The 19,691-nt window shown below is 46.9% G+C and overlaps 1 protein-coding gene across 2 annotated transcripts in view; it reads left to right on the plus strand.

Moving 5' to 3' along the window:
- Positions 1-19,534, plus strand: part of NINJ2 (ninjurin 2) — a 69,788-nt gene extending 50,254 nt beyond the window's left edge. For both annotated transcript variants that reach the window (XM_037878061.2, XM_043540435.1), the window contains 3 exons: positions 11,647-11,878; positions 14,632-14,812; positions 18,324-19,534. In XM_037878061.2, coding sequence (XP_037733989.1) covers positions 11,647-11,878; positions 14,632-14,789 — 390 coding nt within the window. In that variant the 3' untranslated portion in view covers positions 14,790-14,812; positions 18,324-19,534. The remainder of the gene's footprint in view (positions 1-11,646; positions 11,879-14,631; positions 14,813-18,323) is intronic.
- The last annotated feature ends 157 nt before the right edge of the window (positions 19,535-19,691 follow it).

Genomic DNA, 19,691 nt, shown 5'->3' on the forward strand with positions numbered 1-19,691 from the left:
GACCTGCTTTGCAGCACCTAAACAATGTGCTTCCAAACAATTGCTTGGTCCACTGGCACACAAAAAAAGAAATTGAATTTAAATGAATGAATCTCTGCTCAGTGAAAAAGCTTAGGGACAGACCTTGAAGTATCAATGCCCCAAGTGTAGCTAATAAAGGTTTGATCTCCTACTTTGTGCATTAGCTACACTCAGCTATATTAATGAGAAAATAAAAATCGTACTCACTTTTCATTGATGGGGGCCATGTCACCTCTTATTGCTGGGCAAGTTGCTTTCTCCCAGGGAAGTAACAGTGCTGATAGCCAAGGACTGGGAGGCAGGAGGCCTCGGTTCTACTTCCAATTGCCACAGTCTATCACTGTACCTCTCTGCTCCTTTGTTTCCTCATCTACAAAAGAGGGGATAATGGTCACATGGGAAAGGCTTTGAGCTCCTTGGATGATGAGTGCTGTGTGTGAGTAAAGTAGTAATCCTTATTAACAGGAAAGTTAAACTTTTAGAACCCTATTCCTCCAATCTCATCTGCACCTTATTATCTAAGGCTACAACTGAGACCAGACCCCTACTCTGCAAGCTGCTGTACATACATAAAGTAGGAGACATTCCCTGCCCTGAAAATCTCTTGATATAGATGGACAAGATAAACAAAAGTAGTATTATCCCCTTTTACAGATGAAGGGCTGAGATGAAGAGTTTAAGTGACTTGCCCAATGACTTGCAGGAATTCTATGATAGTCCACAATTTATCCCTGATTTTTCAAGTCTCAGTCCAATGCCTTAACCCACAAGGCCAACCTTCCACTCATAAAACAAACAAAAACAAAAAACGCCACACACCACTAAAAATATAATTAATAAATGGGCAGCTTGCCAAAATAAATCCCAGAATAGGTGCAATAGCCTAGCTCAGACAATAAACAGAACGTACCCATACGTGCAATAAGTTGACCCCACAAAAAGCAACACAAACTCAGCAACATAAGTACAAAACCAAGCAAAGTCTTAAGCCTTGCTCAGAAGGATGTTTCAGGTGTACTCTGGGGCACCTGGAGGTGCTCACATGGACACAGTGGAGAATTGTGCCTCCTGCTAAGCATGGTGTTTCTTGTCCTTTCCAGACTACATTATGGAGAGATCAGCAGTTCCAGTCTTGACAAGACAGTTTCAATAACTATTGCCACAGCAAACATCTAGAAACAGAGACAGCCTCTCAAGCAGGCTGGTTTAATGGAAGGCTTTAATACTAACTTAGTTGAAAAGCCACTGCTGTGCAGCACTGTGTATTTTCTCACATAAAAATGTGGTAGCCATTTGCTAGACCACTCCCCTAATGTATTTAAATCTCTTTCCAAAAACAATCCAGTCTGCCGCTCAAGCTAACGACATTTCCGTTTTTTAATGCCACTCTGCAGGCACAAATGTTATTAAATGCCACACTGAAAAGAAGTAGCCCACCGTGGGCTTCCCTACACTACCACTCATTGATAATTATAATTACCTGCCCATTTAACCAGCTTGTTATCTTTATTCAATATCTAACAAAAAGCCCAAAACAACCCCACCCCCACACCAACCATTTGCATATTGTTCAAGGGTTTATTAAAGTCTAGATGGGCAACAGCACCTGTTTTTTGCTTTTAAATGACACGGGGCCAGCTCCTCAGCTGGTGTAAGTTGATCTAGCTCCATTGAATTGAGTAGATCTGGCCTTTTAGAGCCAAAGGTCTTTTTAGTCATAAGACTAAATCAATCACCTGTGTAACTTTCCTGACTTCAGTGGGCTTAAGTCAGAGATTATTTGGTCCATTTATGAGCACATAGAAATAATACTTGGCACTTATATAGCACTTCTTAGCCATATATTTCACAGGGCTTCATAAAGGTGAGTCATTCTCATTAATTTCATTTTACAAGTCGGGAAACCAAGGCACAGAGCAGTACAATGGCCACACAGCAAGTAAGTGACAGAGACAAGAATAAACCCAGACCTCCTGACTTGAAGCCCAGTACCCTATCCACCATGTTGTCCATGTTTTCTCAATATACCTTAGCAAACTAATGAAGTAGCCACGAGAAGCTCCGTGTTCTCTCAATATCAGAAACAGACCTGACCCCGAGCAGCAGTCACCCAAATCTGAACTTCTTTCAGATTTGGGGAACCAAGCTTCAGATAGATAGACACTAGCTAGTGGGTGTAACTAAAACGATGGGCTTGAACACACTTTGCTTTTGGATCTGTCTTCAATCTATGCAGCCCAGGCCCACCTTTTCTGAATATTTCAGAGCATAAGCTATTCAGGCCAGGGGATTTATTCATCTTTACATTTTTAGCTTCGTAAGCACGATGCAATCGTTATTGTTGTGCCTCCCGGCTGCTCTTCATTGTTGTATAGGCTCATTTTCTCTGCTAACCTACTTTTAAATTTCTCACGCAAAGCTGGATGGCTGGTTTTAGTTTCTACTTGCTTTTTCAAGCGCTAGGATAAATCTACCTCGGGTGCTAAATAGGAGTTACTGGAGTATCTAGCCTGTACATCCTGGCTTTGTTAATAGTTGTTCCAGCTAATCCTTTTCAGTGCACTCCCAGTGTTCCGCATATTAAAAGGGGTTCCTCCTCCACCCAACTACTTCTGTTCAACAACTGCCCCCACCCCGCCCCCCATCAGCAAGTAGTGATTGCTGGAGCCATGCTATTCTTGGATTTCAAGTTCATTAATTTCTCTGAATTATGGAAATAGGCTCCCTACCAGCATCCCCCCTCAAGGCATCTTGACAGCCTAGGAAGGAAAGTTATCCTTCTTCTAATTGCAGCTCAATCCTGCTTCCTGCCAGTTGATTCCTGGACATCTTCAATTCAGTATCGTAAATACACTTAACTAGGAAGATGGATATATAGATATTTATTTATTTATTTGATAGGACAGTTATTTGAGTGATACATTATTTATGTTGCTCTATAGCACAGAAAGACATAATGGCAGTTGAGATTTGAATGGATCTGAGAACATCCTAGCACAGCAGTGCAGAGTGCCATTATGTGTGAGGAAGAAAGGAGGAGCACCTATGGACAGGAGGCAGGGGAGAAAAGGGGGGTGGATCTGCACAAGAGAAAGGCAGAACTCAGTGGAAGGAGAGGTGAAAGAGAAAAGGGGGAAGTACTAAGTGAGGAAGCAAGCAAGGGAAGGTGATGCAAGATCAAGGGAGAGAGGAGAGAAAGGGAAGCCGATGGGGCAAGCCAGATACTGAGACAAAAAGATAAGAGGAGTTGGAGAGAGGCAGAGCACACATTTGAGCCAACAAGCAGGTCTCTGCAAGCTGCGAGCACCCAGCCAGACAGCTGGGAAGTGGAATCTTGTTGCAGTGTCAGCCGGAGGGCAAGGGCAAGAGGAGGAGTGAGAGTCTACGTGCAGCTATGTTACTTCATTACTCACCCAGGCTGCTCTTCTGAGTTCCAACTAGTCAGAGGTCCCTTCTGCGAGCCACAGCCAGGAGACAGCCTGTGCTTAAATATTCCTTTCCAGACATTACCCTGGAGATTTTAAAGGCTAAATTCCTTATCTTTGTGTGGTGTTAGGTTTCCATTTTAATCTTCTGTTCCTGGATATCTTCAATATAGTAAGAGGTAATCAGATGAGCTATTGGGCAGACTCTCAGCTGGTATAAATCATGGAGGCTCCATCGATTTCAACCGGCTGGCACACTGGCTGAGAATCTGACCCATTTTTTATATTACAGTAGTGCTTAGGAACCCCAATCAAGGAGGAGGGCCTATTGTGCTAGGTGCAATACAGAGAGCAAGAAGACATTCCCTGCCCCAGAGAGTTTACAGTCTAAGGGTCAGACAGGATGTAACAGGTGAAGAAGACAAAGGGGTCTGAGTGTGAGAAACTGAACAGGGTTTAGTAGAAAAATAGGCATCTCCGCAGGCCACTTGCCTGACCGCCCATTCCAGAAGAGGAGCTGGCTCCAGCCCCTCAGGCTGCTGTCAGCTTGCTGGAAAGTTCCTTTCTGGCTTCAGAGTTCTTTTTGCAGCATCTGGTTACGAAGACCGCTCCTTCACATTTAGGCTGCACTAACTCCAGGAGGGCTGCACCTCGTCATCACCGGGATATATGAACTCTCTGAGAGGGGTTCATGATTAAGGCCCCCCAGGGGTTTTACATACCAGAAAGGTATCTCTGTCCTGGTTCCTGGGCCTGATCCAATGCCTGTTGAAGTCAATGGGAGTGTTTCCATTGACTTAATGGACTTTGGATCAGACCCCTAGTGAGAAGAACAGGTGGTCATATTACAAAAACCAACCACTACGGTTGGCGTCCTTGCTAGAAGCCTCAGCAGAGAGGAAAAAGGAGGGAATGGGCCCTGAAGACCTGCTAAACACTGCCAATATGTTTGTGCTGTTCAAAACCCAGAAATAGGCACAATCCCTACCTAAAGGGATTTATAATCTACATTTTAATCACTGGTTTCAGAGCGGTAGCCGTGTTAATCTCTATCAGCAAAAACAATGAGGAGTCCTTGTGGCACCTTAGAGACTAACAAATTTATTTGGGCATAACCTTTCGTGGGCTAGAACCCACTTCATCAGATGCATAGAGTGAAAAAACAGGAGCAGATATAAATACATGAAAGGATGGGGGTTGCTTTACCAAGTGTGAGGTCAGTCTAACAAGATAAATCAATTAACAGCAGGATACCAAAGGAGAAAAAATAACTTCTGAAGTGGTAAGAGATTGGCCCATTACAGACAGTTGACAAGAAGGTGTGAGTAACAACAGTAGGGAGAAATTAGTATTGGGGAAATTAAGGTTCGGTTTTGTAATGACCCAACCACTTCCAGTCTCTATGCAGGCCTAATCAGATGGTATCCAGTTTGCTAATTAATTCCAGTTCTGCAGCTTCACACTGGAGTCTGTTTTTGAAGTTTTTTTGTTGAAGAATTGCCACTTTTAGGTCTGTTATTGAGTGACCAGAGAGACTGAAGTGTTCTCCTACTGGTTTTTGAATGTTACGATTCCTGATGTCAGATTTGTGTCCATTTATTCTTTTGTGTAGAAACTGTCTGGTTTTGCCAATGTACATGGCAGAGGGGCATTGCTGACACATGATGGCATATATCACATAGATAGATGTACTGGTGAACAAGCTCTTGACGGTGTGGCTGATGTGGTTAGGTCCCATGATGGTGTCCCTTGAATAGATATGTGGACAGAATTGGCACCGGGGTTTGTAGCAGGGTTTGGTTCCTGGGTTGGTGTTTTTGTTGTGTGGTGTGTAGTTGCTGGTGAGTATTTGCTTCAGGTTGGGGGGCTGTCTGTAAGCAACAGGTTGGTTGGCCTGTCTCCCAAGGTCTGTGAGAGCAAGGGATTGGCCTTCAGGATAGGCTGTAGATCCTCGATGATGCGTTGGAGAGGTTTTAGTTGGGGGCTGTAGATGATGGCTAGTGGCGTTCTGTTACTTTATTTGTTGGGCCTGTCTTGTAGTAGGTGACTTCTCGGTACTCTTCTGGCTCTGTCAATCTGTTTCTTCACTTCAGCAGGTGGGTATTGTAGTTGTAAGAATGCTTGATAGAGATTCTGTAGGTGTTTGCCTCTGTCTGAGGGATCGGAGCAAATGCGGTTGTATCTTAGAGCTTGGCTGTAGACAATGGGTCATGTGATGTGATCTGGATGAAAGCTGGAGGCATGTAGGTAAGTACTGCGGTCAGTAGGTTTCCGGTATAGGGTGGTGTTTATGTGACCATCACTTATTAGCACTGTAGTGTCTAGGAAGTGAACCTCTTGTGTGGACTGGTCCAGGCTGAGGTTGATGGTAGGGTGGAAATCGTTGAAATCTTGGTGGAATTCCTCAAAGGCTTCCTTCCCATGGGTCCAGATGATGAAGATGTCATCAATGTAGCGCAAGTAAAGTAGGGGTGTAAGGGACGAGAGCTAAGGAAGCATAGTTCTAAGTCATCCATAAAAATGTTGGCATACTGAGGGGCTAGCTTCTCCTTCAGCTGGCCTCTCTTTTCCAATTAGTCCTCAGTCTCAGAGGGTTTACCAGGCAGACTTCATCCTGTTACAAGGGAAGAGGCAGCATATATGCAGTGCCCCTTCTCAAAGCTCATCCCAACTGGCTGAGAGAGAAAGGAACCTTACCCAGCTCACTTCTGCAAGGCTTCTGGTCCCCAGCTCTTAAAGAAACAGTAATGGGATTTCCTTCCAAACACTATTTGTTCCCAGGACAGCTTCCTCTCTACCAATAACTATTTTTGTCTTTTACCATTTTTCTGTACCTGAACAAGAGCACTGTGTAGCTTGAAAGCTTGTCTCATCCACCAGCAGAAGTTGATCCAATAAAGATATTACCTCTATCTTGTCTATTTGATATCTCCTAGGTCCTTTTATATATCAGACCCCTCAAAATCTTAAAGGGCCACACCAAGGGACAGGGTGGTCTGACCATTATGCCACACTACCCTTAAGGAGACAGACTATCTCGTCACAGAGAGGAACATGGTTTAGTGGTTAGAAAAGGGATGGTGGGGAGCACAGTTTACTGGCTAGAGTAGAGGGGGGAAAATCAGGTGTATCCAGATTTTGTTCCCAACACTATCACTGACCCTGTGTGTATTTAGGCATGTTATTCAGGTCAACATTTTTTAAAGTGGCTTCTTATTTTCAGTGCCCAAACGTGACTCACTTTGGAGGCAATATTCAGAATTACTGAACCGTACACCCCCAACTCCAGATGAAGTGGTCTGGAGCTGTAGGTGCTAAGCATCTCTGAAAATCAGGCCGTAAGTGTCTAAAATAGGGCACCTAAAAATAGAGGGGTATTTGAAAATGTGGCCTTTAATCTCTGCATCAATTTCTTCATCTTTGCAAAATGGAGATAAGGATACTTTCACACGTTTCAAGGTTATTATATTTTTTTTAGCTTGGTCAATAAGTGATTACAAAATACTTTTGTCAGCAGGAAAATGCTACGGAAGTGCCAAATATTTGTGTGTGTGGTGTTCTCTATGCATGTTTTCATACGTTTGCTGATGTGTGTTCATCTGCATTCAGACGTTTATCTGCCAGGATCTATGAGTGAAATGTACGTCTCTGCTCCTTTCCCTGTGTGTGCAGTACCTCTCTCTCTCTCTCCCTGTGTGGTTTATTTGGCATTCCACAACAGCTCCTTTGGAACTGATGGTCAATAATACAGTGTCTCCCTAGACACTCTCTCTGCCGGCAAACTCTCGTGAAGAGGATTATCATTCACATCCTTCTTTTTCTGTTTCATGCTGTCCCAGTGTCTCTTTTAGTCTCTCCTCACGAGTGTAATAAAAAGAAGACTTGCAATAAGAGCTGGTCTGAAAAAAGTGTTCCTTCTCCTGGAAATTTTCAACAAAGAAAACTTTTGCTTCTGCTGAAATTTTCTATGTACATTTTCAAGATTTTGGCTGAAAAGCAGGAAGTCTTTGGCCAAAATATTTTGACAAAAAAAATAGTCTTCATGAAAAGCAGATAATTTTTACAAAAAAATTTTGTTTAATCAAAACCCCAATTTCCTTTGAAAACAGTGTAAACAGACATTTTTCTACTAGCCTTTCTTGCAGTGGAGTTGGCCTATGTCAGTACAGTACAGTACAGTAGTAGGCAGAGGCGGTTTGGTGCACTCTCTTGTGGCCATATTGAGAATATGCTCTCACTGTGACTTCATAGTTTGCTACAGTACACTCTCAACTCAAAAAAATCATAATTTAAACTCACCCACCCTCATTTCCCTACTCTCATTTCTAACACCATCAATAAAAAAAAGTCAATCAAACCTACATTTAAAATGCATTTGTTTTAAAATAAGGATTGAGGTTTTGTAAAACCTTTTTTTTTTTCCTTTTCTTAAACACGAAACCTAAACATTGGACGCAAGCAAGTGAAGTCTGTCCCTTTAATAAATAATATCATTGGGTCATACTTACAAGCAAGGGAAAATAAAGGGAATTTGTCCAAGATCACAGAGAGTTTTACACTAAAGATAGCAGTGTCATGGACTTTGCAATTGCTGTATGTATTTGATTCCTTTAACCAACTTTAACTCTCACCAGTTTGCTTTATTTGTGTCTGGGTAAGTGACTGGGAACAGATGGCTAAGCCTACTTGTGCCAGTCACTTGTTTGATAGAAGCACTGTCTTGTTTGCTTAGTTTCATTGTTCTCACATCCTTAACTCATTCCACAAAGAAGCTATCACTGCCTAGTGTTATCCCACTGGGATGATGTGCTGCCTCCTTGAGAATGGGAGAAAAACCACAGGAGAAAACCATATAAATGGAACAAAATAGACTTGCTTTACTCTGTCTCAGTACCCCACTGCATGGCCACCAACCTGTTGTGAGTGGACCCACTCGCTGGGTCCCACATAATTCCAGCTCAACTAGATGCAGGTAGAGTCTAGTCACTGTTTTTAGCTCTGGGACTCCAGGGCATCCTCCCAGGCTCCGACTGCTTGTCAGACGCCTTTCCTTGGGACATGGGACGCCACTGTCGAGCTGCTTTAGACCTTGAAAGCAGTGTATCTTCTGAGCTCCCCCTGGCTGTGGGCACTCAGGGCTTCTAGTATAACCCCTCTGGAAACAAAGTGGCAGGAAAGCAAGGAACACAGGCTTAGCAACGGAATTTCTTAACCACAGTCTTTAATCCTAAAGCACTTGAGAGTTACAGAACATTAGACGTAACAAAAGTCCTCAGATGCACCCTCCACTAGTCGGAGCTCACCCCTTCTTTTGAGTCCAAGGGTCAGCAGTTTTTCAGCATGCACGGGGTCCCTCCTGCCCTCTGTCTCCTGCCAGTACTTAAATGTGGCAATGGTCGGCCCCCCTCTGTCCTGCACAGAGCAGAAGAACCCTGCTCTTAAATAAAGCCTCTGTCTCTGAGCCATGTGGACAGATGGCGTAGTTACAGATCCAGCAGTCAGATCTGTGTCCCCAACCCATGTGGGCTCATGTAGAAAAAACATTGCTTCATGGGAGTGGGTCAATAATTGAGAGACAAACAAAATCAGTGGCCCTAGCTTGCTGTGTGATGGCTCTTAGTGCAGTTCTTCAATGAGGTGTTAAAACAACTCTCCTGAGCCGGGCTGCTGGCTGGAACACAGCACGATAGGTTGCCCTCAGACAAGGTTAGCTTAGTAGTCAACATCTCCACAAAAAGAGATCATAATCTGATACAGACATATCCTATTGTGTCACAAGAGTACTCTCCTGCCAGGAGAGAGGGATCAACAGTCTACAGCACATGGAGCTAAAATTATCACCTTCAGGCTGCAGCTGGTTCTCTCCCATAGACTTAAAGGGCCAGCTAATGGGAGAGCCTATGAGGAAAAGCTCAGATAAGGTGGTAAACTCAAAATGGGGAGTTCAGTAAGGCCACGTAGTCAGAAAATCATGAGGGGGCTGATTTTCCTGCTTTCTAAAGGCTCTGGTGGATATGGGTGAGAAACAGCCTGTGTTTTCCAGAACTGCAGCCCAGCATGCTACAGATTTAAACTAGTTATATCTTTCCTTTACTTTGCTATGGTGTTCTGCTGATATAATCCGATCCTTCAAGATCTTGGCTCTCTCCTTCACTTGAGATTTGCTACCATGTCACCATGCTGCCAGTGAATATTTAATTAAAGATCATCATCTCTTTCTCCCTGCTGCTTTTCTCTCACACTCTCCTGGGCCAGTGCCCACGTGGGTCAGGGCAATGAGTCTAAACAAGCTGCAGAACTCAGGATTCAGTCAGGATGGCTGACAAAGGCAAGGGAGAGGAAGGAGCTGACTGGGTGTAACAGTAGCTGGCTTTTCTCCTCTGTACTCTTTGTTATGTCAGGGGTAGCCAAAGGTGCAATCTGCGGGCTGAACGTGGCCCAGAAAGCCCTAAAATGCACCATCCCACAGCTGCCTTCATGTCCACTACAAAGCTGCAGCTCACAGACTGCAAGTCCCAACTTCTCTGACTGAGCTTGGCTAGTATCTGGTATATGTACAAGTGTACCCATCACTCCATGCCTCTGCTGCTCCCTGCAGAGGCTGACATACATCTACAGACCTTGCCTGTCTGTGTTTTAAAACAGCTGACAGTTCAGATGAGTGGAGTTGTAATTATTACAAGAGTAGGAACACAGGAACTGGCAGACTGGATCAGACCCACAGTCCATTGAGTCTGGTATCCTGTCTCTGACTGCAGCCAGCACCAAATGCTTCAGAGGAAGGTGTGTAAGAACCCTGCTGTAGGCAGACCTGGAGTATCTTGTCTACGGAGAATATTGCTCCCTAATCCCCCATGAATGTAAGGTTGCTTTGTGCCTTGAAGAATAAGGGTTAACTATCCCTTCTTTCATAACTCCTGGGTTTTGTTAATCCATATGATTAACACTGGCTATTCTTATTAATCATACAAATGTCCAATTTTTTTTCCTAATCTTGCTAAATTCATGGTCTACACAATTATCTTGTGGCAATGAGATCCACAGGCCAATTGTGTGTGTGTGTGTGTGTGAAGTTTTAAATTTTAACAGTTTTAAATTTTCTGCCTTTCAGGTTCATGGAATGTGCCTTCTGAAAGCTTTCTAGATTTACCCCCATGGTGGGGCTAATGTTGGATCACATTAAAGAAGTTCTGTATTAAAGTCACAAATGAGTTTGATTCCCCATGGTTTGAATTCCAGGGTATTACTGGTTAAGAGGTCTCTTGGTCTTTGGTACTGTTTCTCTCCCTCTATGTGTGAAACTTGCAAGCTGCTAATTGTGTTAGTACATTCTAAGACAGAGTCTGTTCTCAGAGCAATTCTTTGTAACAACAACTACTCGCACAGAGAGAGACTCAAAGCAATACTCTGTAACAACAGAAACAGCACCCAGAGACTCTCCGCCCTTTTGTTGTATTCATCTCGCTTTGTTAACAATTGTGATTAAAATAGAGATAGAGGATGTATGTGGATGGATGCTTGGTGTGGATAATAACTGAATGATCAGGGAGGTGCCAGCCTAAGAATGCAGTGTCCATCGGCTGAAGAAGGCGTCAAGTGGAAATAACAGAGGACCCCCGGAGGGCAGACTGGAATCCACCCAACAGCCTCAAGAATGGGAGAACCAAAGAACAAGATAACATCTGGCAGCACGGAGCCATCAGGAATGTGCCATCTGCTGATTGATTCAGCAATAGCATGATGAAGCAATTCCCATAGACTGGCATAGGAAGAAATTCCTATAAAAATGGACTCTAGAAAGTGAGAACTTTGGGGTCTGATTCTGCAAACCAACTTCCAGGAGCATCAGATGTGCATCTGACGAGGCCCTGCTCCCTCCTCATGTCCAGGCCACCTGGCCAGTGGCTTGGCATGAACAACTGTAAGGCTGGTAACTATGATAACAACCTTGCAGAACCTGTGTGTGTGTGTGTATGAATGAATGTGTGAATAAAGATGAGATTGAATGGAATGTTATAGCTGTAACTAACTGCTTACTATGATTCTTTCTGTATTCACAATAAATGTGGTATTTTGCCTTTTCCCCTTTAATAAGATCCTGCTGGTTTTTATTTTGTTGGTATAACACTAATACTCAAGCCAGAATGGATTGGCCAGTCTGCCTAGGAATCTTACTGATGTTACTTTCCCTTCTACCCAGGTGGGGAATCCTGGCTCAAGGAGGGACAATCCAATCAACATCAACCACTATGCGACTAAGAAGAGTGTGGCAGAAAGCATGCTGGATGTGGCGCTGTTCATGGCCAATGTCACACAACTCAAAGCGGTGCTGGAGCAGGGGGTTTCATTCCAGTATTATGCCACCCTGATATCGCTCATCAGTATCTCTCTGTTCTTCCAGGTGCTGATTGGAATTCTTCTTATCATCATTGGTAAGATATCTTCTGAGTTTCTGTTTGCCTCCACTGCCAGCAGCAATCAGGGTCATGGAAAGACGAATGGGATGGCTGGTGCAAAGACCAGCATTATTTTTCCTTCAAATTAGAGAATCTACCAGCAAATGCATTTCTTCCTTCTCCAGCTTAGCCCCGAGCTTTACCACTCCTTCACTCCTCTGCTTTCCCATCACTGCACCCCTGTACTAGGGATGGGGAATTGTTTCTGCATCTCCCCACACTGCACCCCTTCATGTTGCCCTCCCCCAGAGTGATCTGCACCACATCCTCACACTCTGCCCTCCTCCATACTTTCCCTGGCTTGTGGCCTAACAGAATGATTCTGCCTGCAGTTCTATCCGACCCTCATTTAATTGATCCCAAACCTGTCCTTGTGCTTGTGTACAACAGCTAACTTGGGTCCCTAGTGTTTCAGGCCTCTCACTCACAGCTAGTCCTAGACATGTGCCCAAAGGCCCTTGCTGTTGTGGTTTGTAGTGGTTCTGTGGTCCTCCTCCCTCTCAGACTCAGAGGGAGGCCACCCTGCCTACAACATCAGACAGCAAGCAGTCAATTAACAGACTCGGGCTCTGGCCCTCTGGTCAGGGCAGAGTAACAGGAACTCTTTAGCCCAAGAGACAATTTACACTGTCTGTAGTTCTGGGCCCTGGGCAGGGCAGAGCAATGAGCAGTCTTTAGCCCAAAGCCACCTGGCTTGGGTAGACAGCAATTAACACCTGGGGCTCAGTCTTTAGCTTTTGCTTCAGACTTCAGGCTGGAGCAGACAGCAGTCACAGTCTAGGGCAGAGGTCCCCAAACTGTGGGGCGCACTCCCCAAGGCGGGTGCAGGGGAACAGTGGGGGGGTGTAGCGGGCCTGGGCCAGCCCCCTCTGGGAACAGGGAAGGAGCGCCGCCCAGCCCCTTCCCACCACCAGCTCTGCTCCAGCCCCACCCCAAGCTATGGCCCAATTCCCATCCCTGCACCTGGCCCCGTCTCCAGCATCAGCCCCAGCCGCAGCTCTGCACCCGGCCACGGACCCGGCTACCAGCCCCCACCACAGCCTGGCTGCGGCTCTGCTCCTGCTCTTAGCCTTGGCCCCTGGCCGCAGCCCTGCTCTCAGACCCACCCTCAGCTGCAGCCTTTACTCCTGTCCACGCCCCCCACCCCAGAGCTGCAGGCCCTGGTCCCGGCCTGGGGGGGTGCGAACAGGGGCAAGGGAGGGCGTGACCCTGAAAAGTTTGGGGACCACTGGTCTAGGGGCTTTCAGTCCCCTGGCTGGGGCAAGCCACAAACAGGGCACAGGCCTGCCAGCCTAAGGTAAGTAGGCCACCTCCCCAGGGGTGGGTTTGGCAGCAGGGGGTAGGAATACCCAGGCCCACACTGCTCCACCAGGGCCCTAACAGTGTCAGGTGATCCCGCCAGCGGGGAAGTCACCAAAACACACTGACTCATTTCCCAGCAACACAAGCGGACTAATGTCTGGTTCCCCTGGGCTACTTCCTACAGCCCATCCTTAGCATGGCTCCGTAGCCCACGGGTCCTCAGGCTCCTCCGGGTAATTGGTGGATGGCAATCCCAGCATCTCCTCTCTTCTCCTCCGGGGGCAGGGCACTGCACAGCTCGGTCCCTGGTCCAGAGTTCAGCAGCAAGGTACAGCAACTGAGCTGAAGGGCCTGGCTTGTCCCGCCCTGCTTCCAGCACAGGGGGCAGGGCTATCTTGGCTTTGCCCACCGGAGCATGGGGCAGTTCCTCCCCATCAAGCTCAGAGGGAGGGCACTCTGCCTCACGACAGGGTGCCTGCTCTGTCAGCACACACAGCCCCAGGGCCTCCCACACCTGCTCTGGCACCCTTCTCCACCCACACACTTTGAAGGAGGAGCTCCAGGAGCCAGCTCGCCCTAAGCACCTTTCCCCTCCCACTGCCACCTCATCCAGTGCCCCCAACACTTGCCGAAACCTTTCCTGACCCTCCTTGACTAGCACACCAGTGCCTCTATCATGTGTCTAAAAGCCTCCCAATGCCTCCTCCCATGATGCCAAGAGCCTTGTCCTCCCCACCCTCCCTAAATGTAATGGGCTGTTGGCAGAAGTCTGCCTGAGGCCCTTCCTTTGCACCTCTGGGCTGGGCTATGCTCGAAAGTTAGGTTGACCCAGCTAGGTCATTCAGGGGTGTGAAAAAATTGCAGATTTACCACAGAAACAGGAGACCCCCCCCTTCCGTCACTGTAATAAGAGTCTACTCTACAGTGCTGCAGCAGCACAGCGAGAGCTATGCTGCTGTAGTGTCTCTAGCGTAGACATAGTCTTACTTGGCAAAAGTCTCCACAGACCCCATCCAGCCTGGAGCCTCCCTTCAGCTTATAAACAAAGGCCTGTCATTCTCAGCCCTGGTGTGTGCTCCTGTTGGGCGCTGTGAGGAATGAAAATGGAGCACGAGCCTGGACTATAGACAGCTGTAACTCCCTTGTTATTTACGTAGGGCCTGATTGTCAGATTGACTTCATCGGGAGCTGAGGGTGCACTTCAGAAAACTAGGCCCCTCTTGGTTAACCTGCACTGTTCTGCCCTCTTCCCCGCCGCTCACAAACCCTGTAGAGTTAATAAAATCATCCTCCCAGCTCCAATCCCTGGGCCAACTTGCTGTCACTACCTCACATGTGTTCAGCAGTCTGACCAGGACACGGTTACTTTATATCATGAGGCTTTGAGCCAGTTTTCAATTCTCCCTGGGTTTTGTGCTGTGTCTCAGCTCGGCTGAACCTGAACGACGTGTCAAAGCAGCAGCGCCTGAATGTGCTCAATAATGCTGCCACGGCTCTGATCTTCATCACCGTCATTCTCAACATCTTCATCACTGGCTTTGGTGTGCAGAAGACTGGTCTCTACCCTACCAGGAGACGTTACTGAGGCCTGGAGAGCAAGGGAATCAGGTAATGAAGGGATGAGGGTCCACTACCACCCACCTTTGGAAGGGTCAACTGCTTCTGCAGTCAAAGGGTCTTAGAAATCATCAGTGCTGTTGTGGAAAGGAAGGTGGCGGACAGCCCTACACATACACACATGGCCCCTTTGTGTGTAGTGTTGTCCCATGGGACGCGTGGGCTGTGTGACAGGATCCCTCAGGAAAAGGAATGTCCTTGCTCCGTCTCTAAAGCAAGAATGTCGTGAGACCACATTTATGGGATTCATCAGATAGCTGGTAGCAGCAGTCGGTTTCCAGCAGATAGCAAATCCCAACCTGGATTGTGATAGGTACTATGGGAGAGGAGTCAGACAGTGGAAAGGAGGGTGTGGCATGTATGTGGGAAAGAACCTGGCTGCCAAGAGCTATTCAGGCAGTGGGAGAGATCAGAAGAGGGACCAGTGCTGGTAAGAGTGGTGGAAGGAAAGAGAGGCAGTAGGGAGGGAGATCCTCAAAATGGCCACTGCTATGTGGTGGTGGCCATTTTAAGAAATTGATTTCTAACCTTTATTCCTGGATGAGAGTCATGTGACTAGGTGTCCAGACAAATGACTGGGTTTGCAAATCAAATCCGAACCAGGGATCACAGCTTTAAATTAGAGAGGGATCTCAAGCCTGAAAGGCAGCTAATGGCTTGTAGCTCTTGCCTGAATGGTTCCCACCAGTAAGGGTGACCATATTTGCCTGTATTGAATATGGGACACCTGGTAAAATTACTCGTATTCAAGGGACTTCAGTGGCAATCAGTCATACAAATGTTCAAATTAACATCAAGTTGACTGAGCCCCTGTTAAGAAGGAATACTGTGTAGATGAATAATTTTTATTTACCTTCTTATCTGTAAGGCTTTACGGTTCACATGGAGAGGGGTGACACACACACCCAAACCTATCCCCCCCACACACACACACACATGCACGGGGAGAGGTGACCCACACACTCCCGTACACCTCTCTCATACAGGGTGAGGTGACCGACTGACTCTCCTCTCCCTGCCCAGCGCTCTCCACCCTCCATGCCTGGCTGGGATGGACCCACCTCTCCTGGTACCTGGCACCGTGTCTTCCCAAGGCAACACGTGGGTGTGGGGCATGGAGGGTCACATGCCCCTCCTCCCCAGATTTCTGACAGGGTTCAAATCAGAATGTGGCCAGCAGCAGCCTTTCAGCACTATGCAGGAGGGAAGGGACACGAGCTGCTTCCAGCTGCAGGGGAGGAAGAGGAGGAGGAGGGGAAGGCATGACCTGGTCTGTGTCTTTGCAGAGGTCTTCTCTTCTTCCCCTGGCCCCCTCCCATGTGGCTGGAAGCAGCTTGTCCCTTCCTGCCCGCATAGTGTTGAAAGGCAGCTAATACCTCCAGGCTGGCCACTGCTATAACCCAGCCACCTCCTGTCCCCCGGCTACAGCGTGGGCAGGAAGGGATTAAGCCCTAAGGCTGCACTGTGCACCGGGGCCCGGGGAACCTGACTGCAGGGGCTTCAGTGAACCTGGCCAGAGAGGTGGCTCAGCAGAGGAGGCTGCCTAAGGGATGGAGCAGTGCCACGTTCCCTGGGAGCAGGACCCAGGGCGGGATGGGGGAGAGGCGGCTGAAGAGGGTTCTAAGCCCCTGCCCTGGGGGCTGCTGCGGAGCCTGCAGGTTTGGGGCGTGAACAGGCTGGAAATCACTTCCCCCCTTCCACTCCAGAGCTTAGTTGAGGGGCAGAGAGGCTTCCTCGTGCCAGCGCTGTGCGGGGCTTTGGCACATGCAGGGCTCGGCTCCCACTGGCCAGTGCCCCGGGCCAAAAGGTCTTGGGCTTTCCCCGGGCACCGGCCCAGCCAGAGGCAGTGGGGGAAGGAAGGAGCCTGACAGGCAGGCTGTTGGTGCGCTGAGTGCTCTGACCAGGGGCTGGTTCTCTGCACAGTGCTGGGAGTGGGACATGTCCCACCCGGGGGGTTATGGAGGAGCAGTGGGGTTGGGAGGGGAGCCAAGGGGCAAAGCAGGGAGAGGACAGCAAGAAGGGGAGCATGTAAAGGGCAGATGGATGAGCAGCAGTGGCAACATGTAAGCTGTCACTGCGGCCCTCTGGCACCTGCCCACACTCACCAGCCACCACGCCCCTCTGGCACTTGCCCACACTCACCAACCCTCGCAGCTCGCAGCACGCAGCCAGTGCCGGCCGGAAACGGGATGGGGGGTGGGGTCCTGCTGGCCGAGAACGGGGGCTGCGCAGACGGACCAGCAGGGGGAGTGATCAGACCTGCACACTGCATCTTCACCCCGCCACAAGCCTGGCACACCCACCCCGATCGTCGGCCACTGGACCCCCATACTCACCACTGGTGGGCGAGCGGCTGGCGAGCAGGGATCCAGCCAGCACAGGACCTGCCAGTACTGATTGTGGGTTGCGGGGTGGGGTGGGGTGGGGGGAGTGGGAGAGACAGAAAATACAGGAGTATTTGTCTGTTTTTAATAAAAAATCTGGACACCTGCAGGAGGGCTTAAATATGGGACTGTCCCTTTAAAAATGGGACATCTGGTCACCCTACTCACCAAGGATGCAGGGGCAATGGCCAGCAGGAGAGTCCCATGGAAATTTGGATTGGAGAGGGAGGTGAGATCCTGGATTCAGTGCAGAGGCACACGGCTTCCATGAAGATGGCACTGGCTTTGGATCTTGCGAGATACGTGGGGTTTAGGGGCTGAACGTCATATTTGTTGCGGTGACAATTACCTTTGAGTGTGATAGAGAGCAACCCCTACAGATTAATACACAGGGAACCATGCAACATTTTTAACTCCCCTCTCTGGGTTTTCCTCCCATAGGAATCAGTCAGGACTGGTTCATAGAATGCATTGAGAGTCTTCAGCTTGAAAAGCACAAAATAGCATTGTAAGGCCTCTGAATGCTGCCATAAGCCCTGATCCTGCAAACGCTTATGTGCATGTTAACTACAAGCACAGAAGTCATCCCACTGGACTAGAATGATTCAGTGCAAGAAGTGATGGGGTTAGGGTGGTTCCCTTTGTTGGATGGACATAAGGGAAACCTACATGAAAACTAAGGAACAATGCTTTATTTTAAGGGATGTTTTAGGGAAACCACCATTTCCCTTAGCATAAGATGTATTTTCTCTCAAGTGTATGTTTCGAATGTCTTCAGGTTTACAATGCAATTATCATAAACTTCAATGTTTAAAAGGGTCAAGAGACATCCCTTAAAATAAGGGGCATGTGGTTGCCCTAACGGGGGCTCCAGTACAAATTAAGGAAACTACTTACAGCAAATAGAATGAAAAAATGTTACAATGCTGGCATGCTTTCTTCAAGGAATGGCCCTGAAGATGGTGTGTGTGTGTATGTGTGGAGGGAATGGATTGCGAGCGGTAACACAGGTAGAGGGAAAGCTGTGCTGGGATCCTGCTTATGAATCTTCTATGAAATACTTGCTGACATGAGGAACCTAGTGGATTCTTATCTTGCATCTTTTGTTTTTCTTGCAGGTTGTGTGTGTGGCCGAGCTTTAGGGTCCCTTCCTTCAATTTTTTTACTGACGACAGCAGACTCCTACCAGCTGAGTGGAGACAGAGAATTCCTGAATTAATCTTTAACAATTGTGTGCCAAGTATTTTAGGCAGGTTGTTTGGGTAGCTTTGCAGGAGTGAAATTGCCATTGATTTTTCAAAGCTGGTGCAAGTTGTGCAGTGATTTCTAGAGAGCTTCATAAAAAAGTTGCAAAAAAAAGCATTTTCCAAACATGCTCCTGTGCATAGGTAACCGCACCTTCTCTCTGATTTTAATTGTCTGCTTCTCATATTCAATATTAACTAATTTTCTACAGGGGCCTGAGTTCTAGGCTCAGTTATATTTATCTGGTAAGCAAAAGTAACCATACCGTGTCCAGATATTTTGTAACTGGCAATATTTAAAGTAACACTATCAAACAGCTTATGTTGCAAATATAGGTTGGTTGATTGTTTTTGTGGGAGGGAAGGAGCGGGGTGAGTGTTACAATGACTAATAGGAAAACAAATGTTTTCAAGGTTGTTTAAAAAAATCAAATGAGATGCTTTTTTGAAAACCATTAAACATTCCTCTGCAGTGCAGGAAACCTAAACCCCACAGCAAATAGATACTATGCTTAGATACCACCACAAGGACCTTGTTAGAAATCCTCTATGGATAACATAGGGGTACTGCAGGAGAAATAGGAACTGAATCTAACTAAACACAGAAAGTGAAACAGACCAGTCTAGCTTCACTTGTCTATATTAACTAAGGTGCAAAAAGTAAACAAACAGCATACACACGTTCAAGAGTAAACTGGGTTTAAAACCTTTTTCGGTGTTACACTGTAATTTAAGGTGTTATCAGTAACAGGTATGTTATTAAATACATGATTTTTATCGTACTAGTCCTGATGAGAATTCTACTGTATTGGAAAGTGGTTTTACTTTTTTTTTTTTTTTTTTAAATTACTGCTTTGAGGTTGTGTATCTTCAAATCATTCTGAATTAGCAGGTTCTTTCTGGCAGCCTGATTTTTGGATTATTGGTGTCACACTCAAAAATTGGATATTTTTGACTTGTCGGTTATTTGCATACTTGAGTACTATGTTTTCCTGTTTATTAAATGATTTTTCACTCAAAGGCAGAGCCAGATTTCAATACAGGTGAAATCCTGTGTATCCAATAAACTGATAGAAAATTCCTAAGGTTGACATTGTGTACATTCCCATCACAGCTGGATGGGAAAGGCAATGGCAATTGCATGACGATTTTCACATATTCTCCTCAGAAGAGCTTCTGAGAGATACTGGATACTGCTAATATGTCTGTTGCTGCCATGACTTTGGCTGGTGTCACTGTTTA

This window comes from Chelonia mydas, chromosome 1 (genome assembly GCF_015237465.2).
Source record: "Chelonia mydas isolate rCheMyd1 chromosome 1, rCheMyd1.pri.v2, whole genome shotgun sequence".
In the NCBI taxonomy this organism is placed as follows: domain Eukaryota; kingdom Metazoa; phylum Chordata; order Testudines; family Cheloniidae; genus Chelonia; species Chelonia mydas.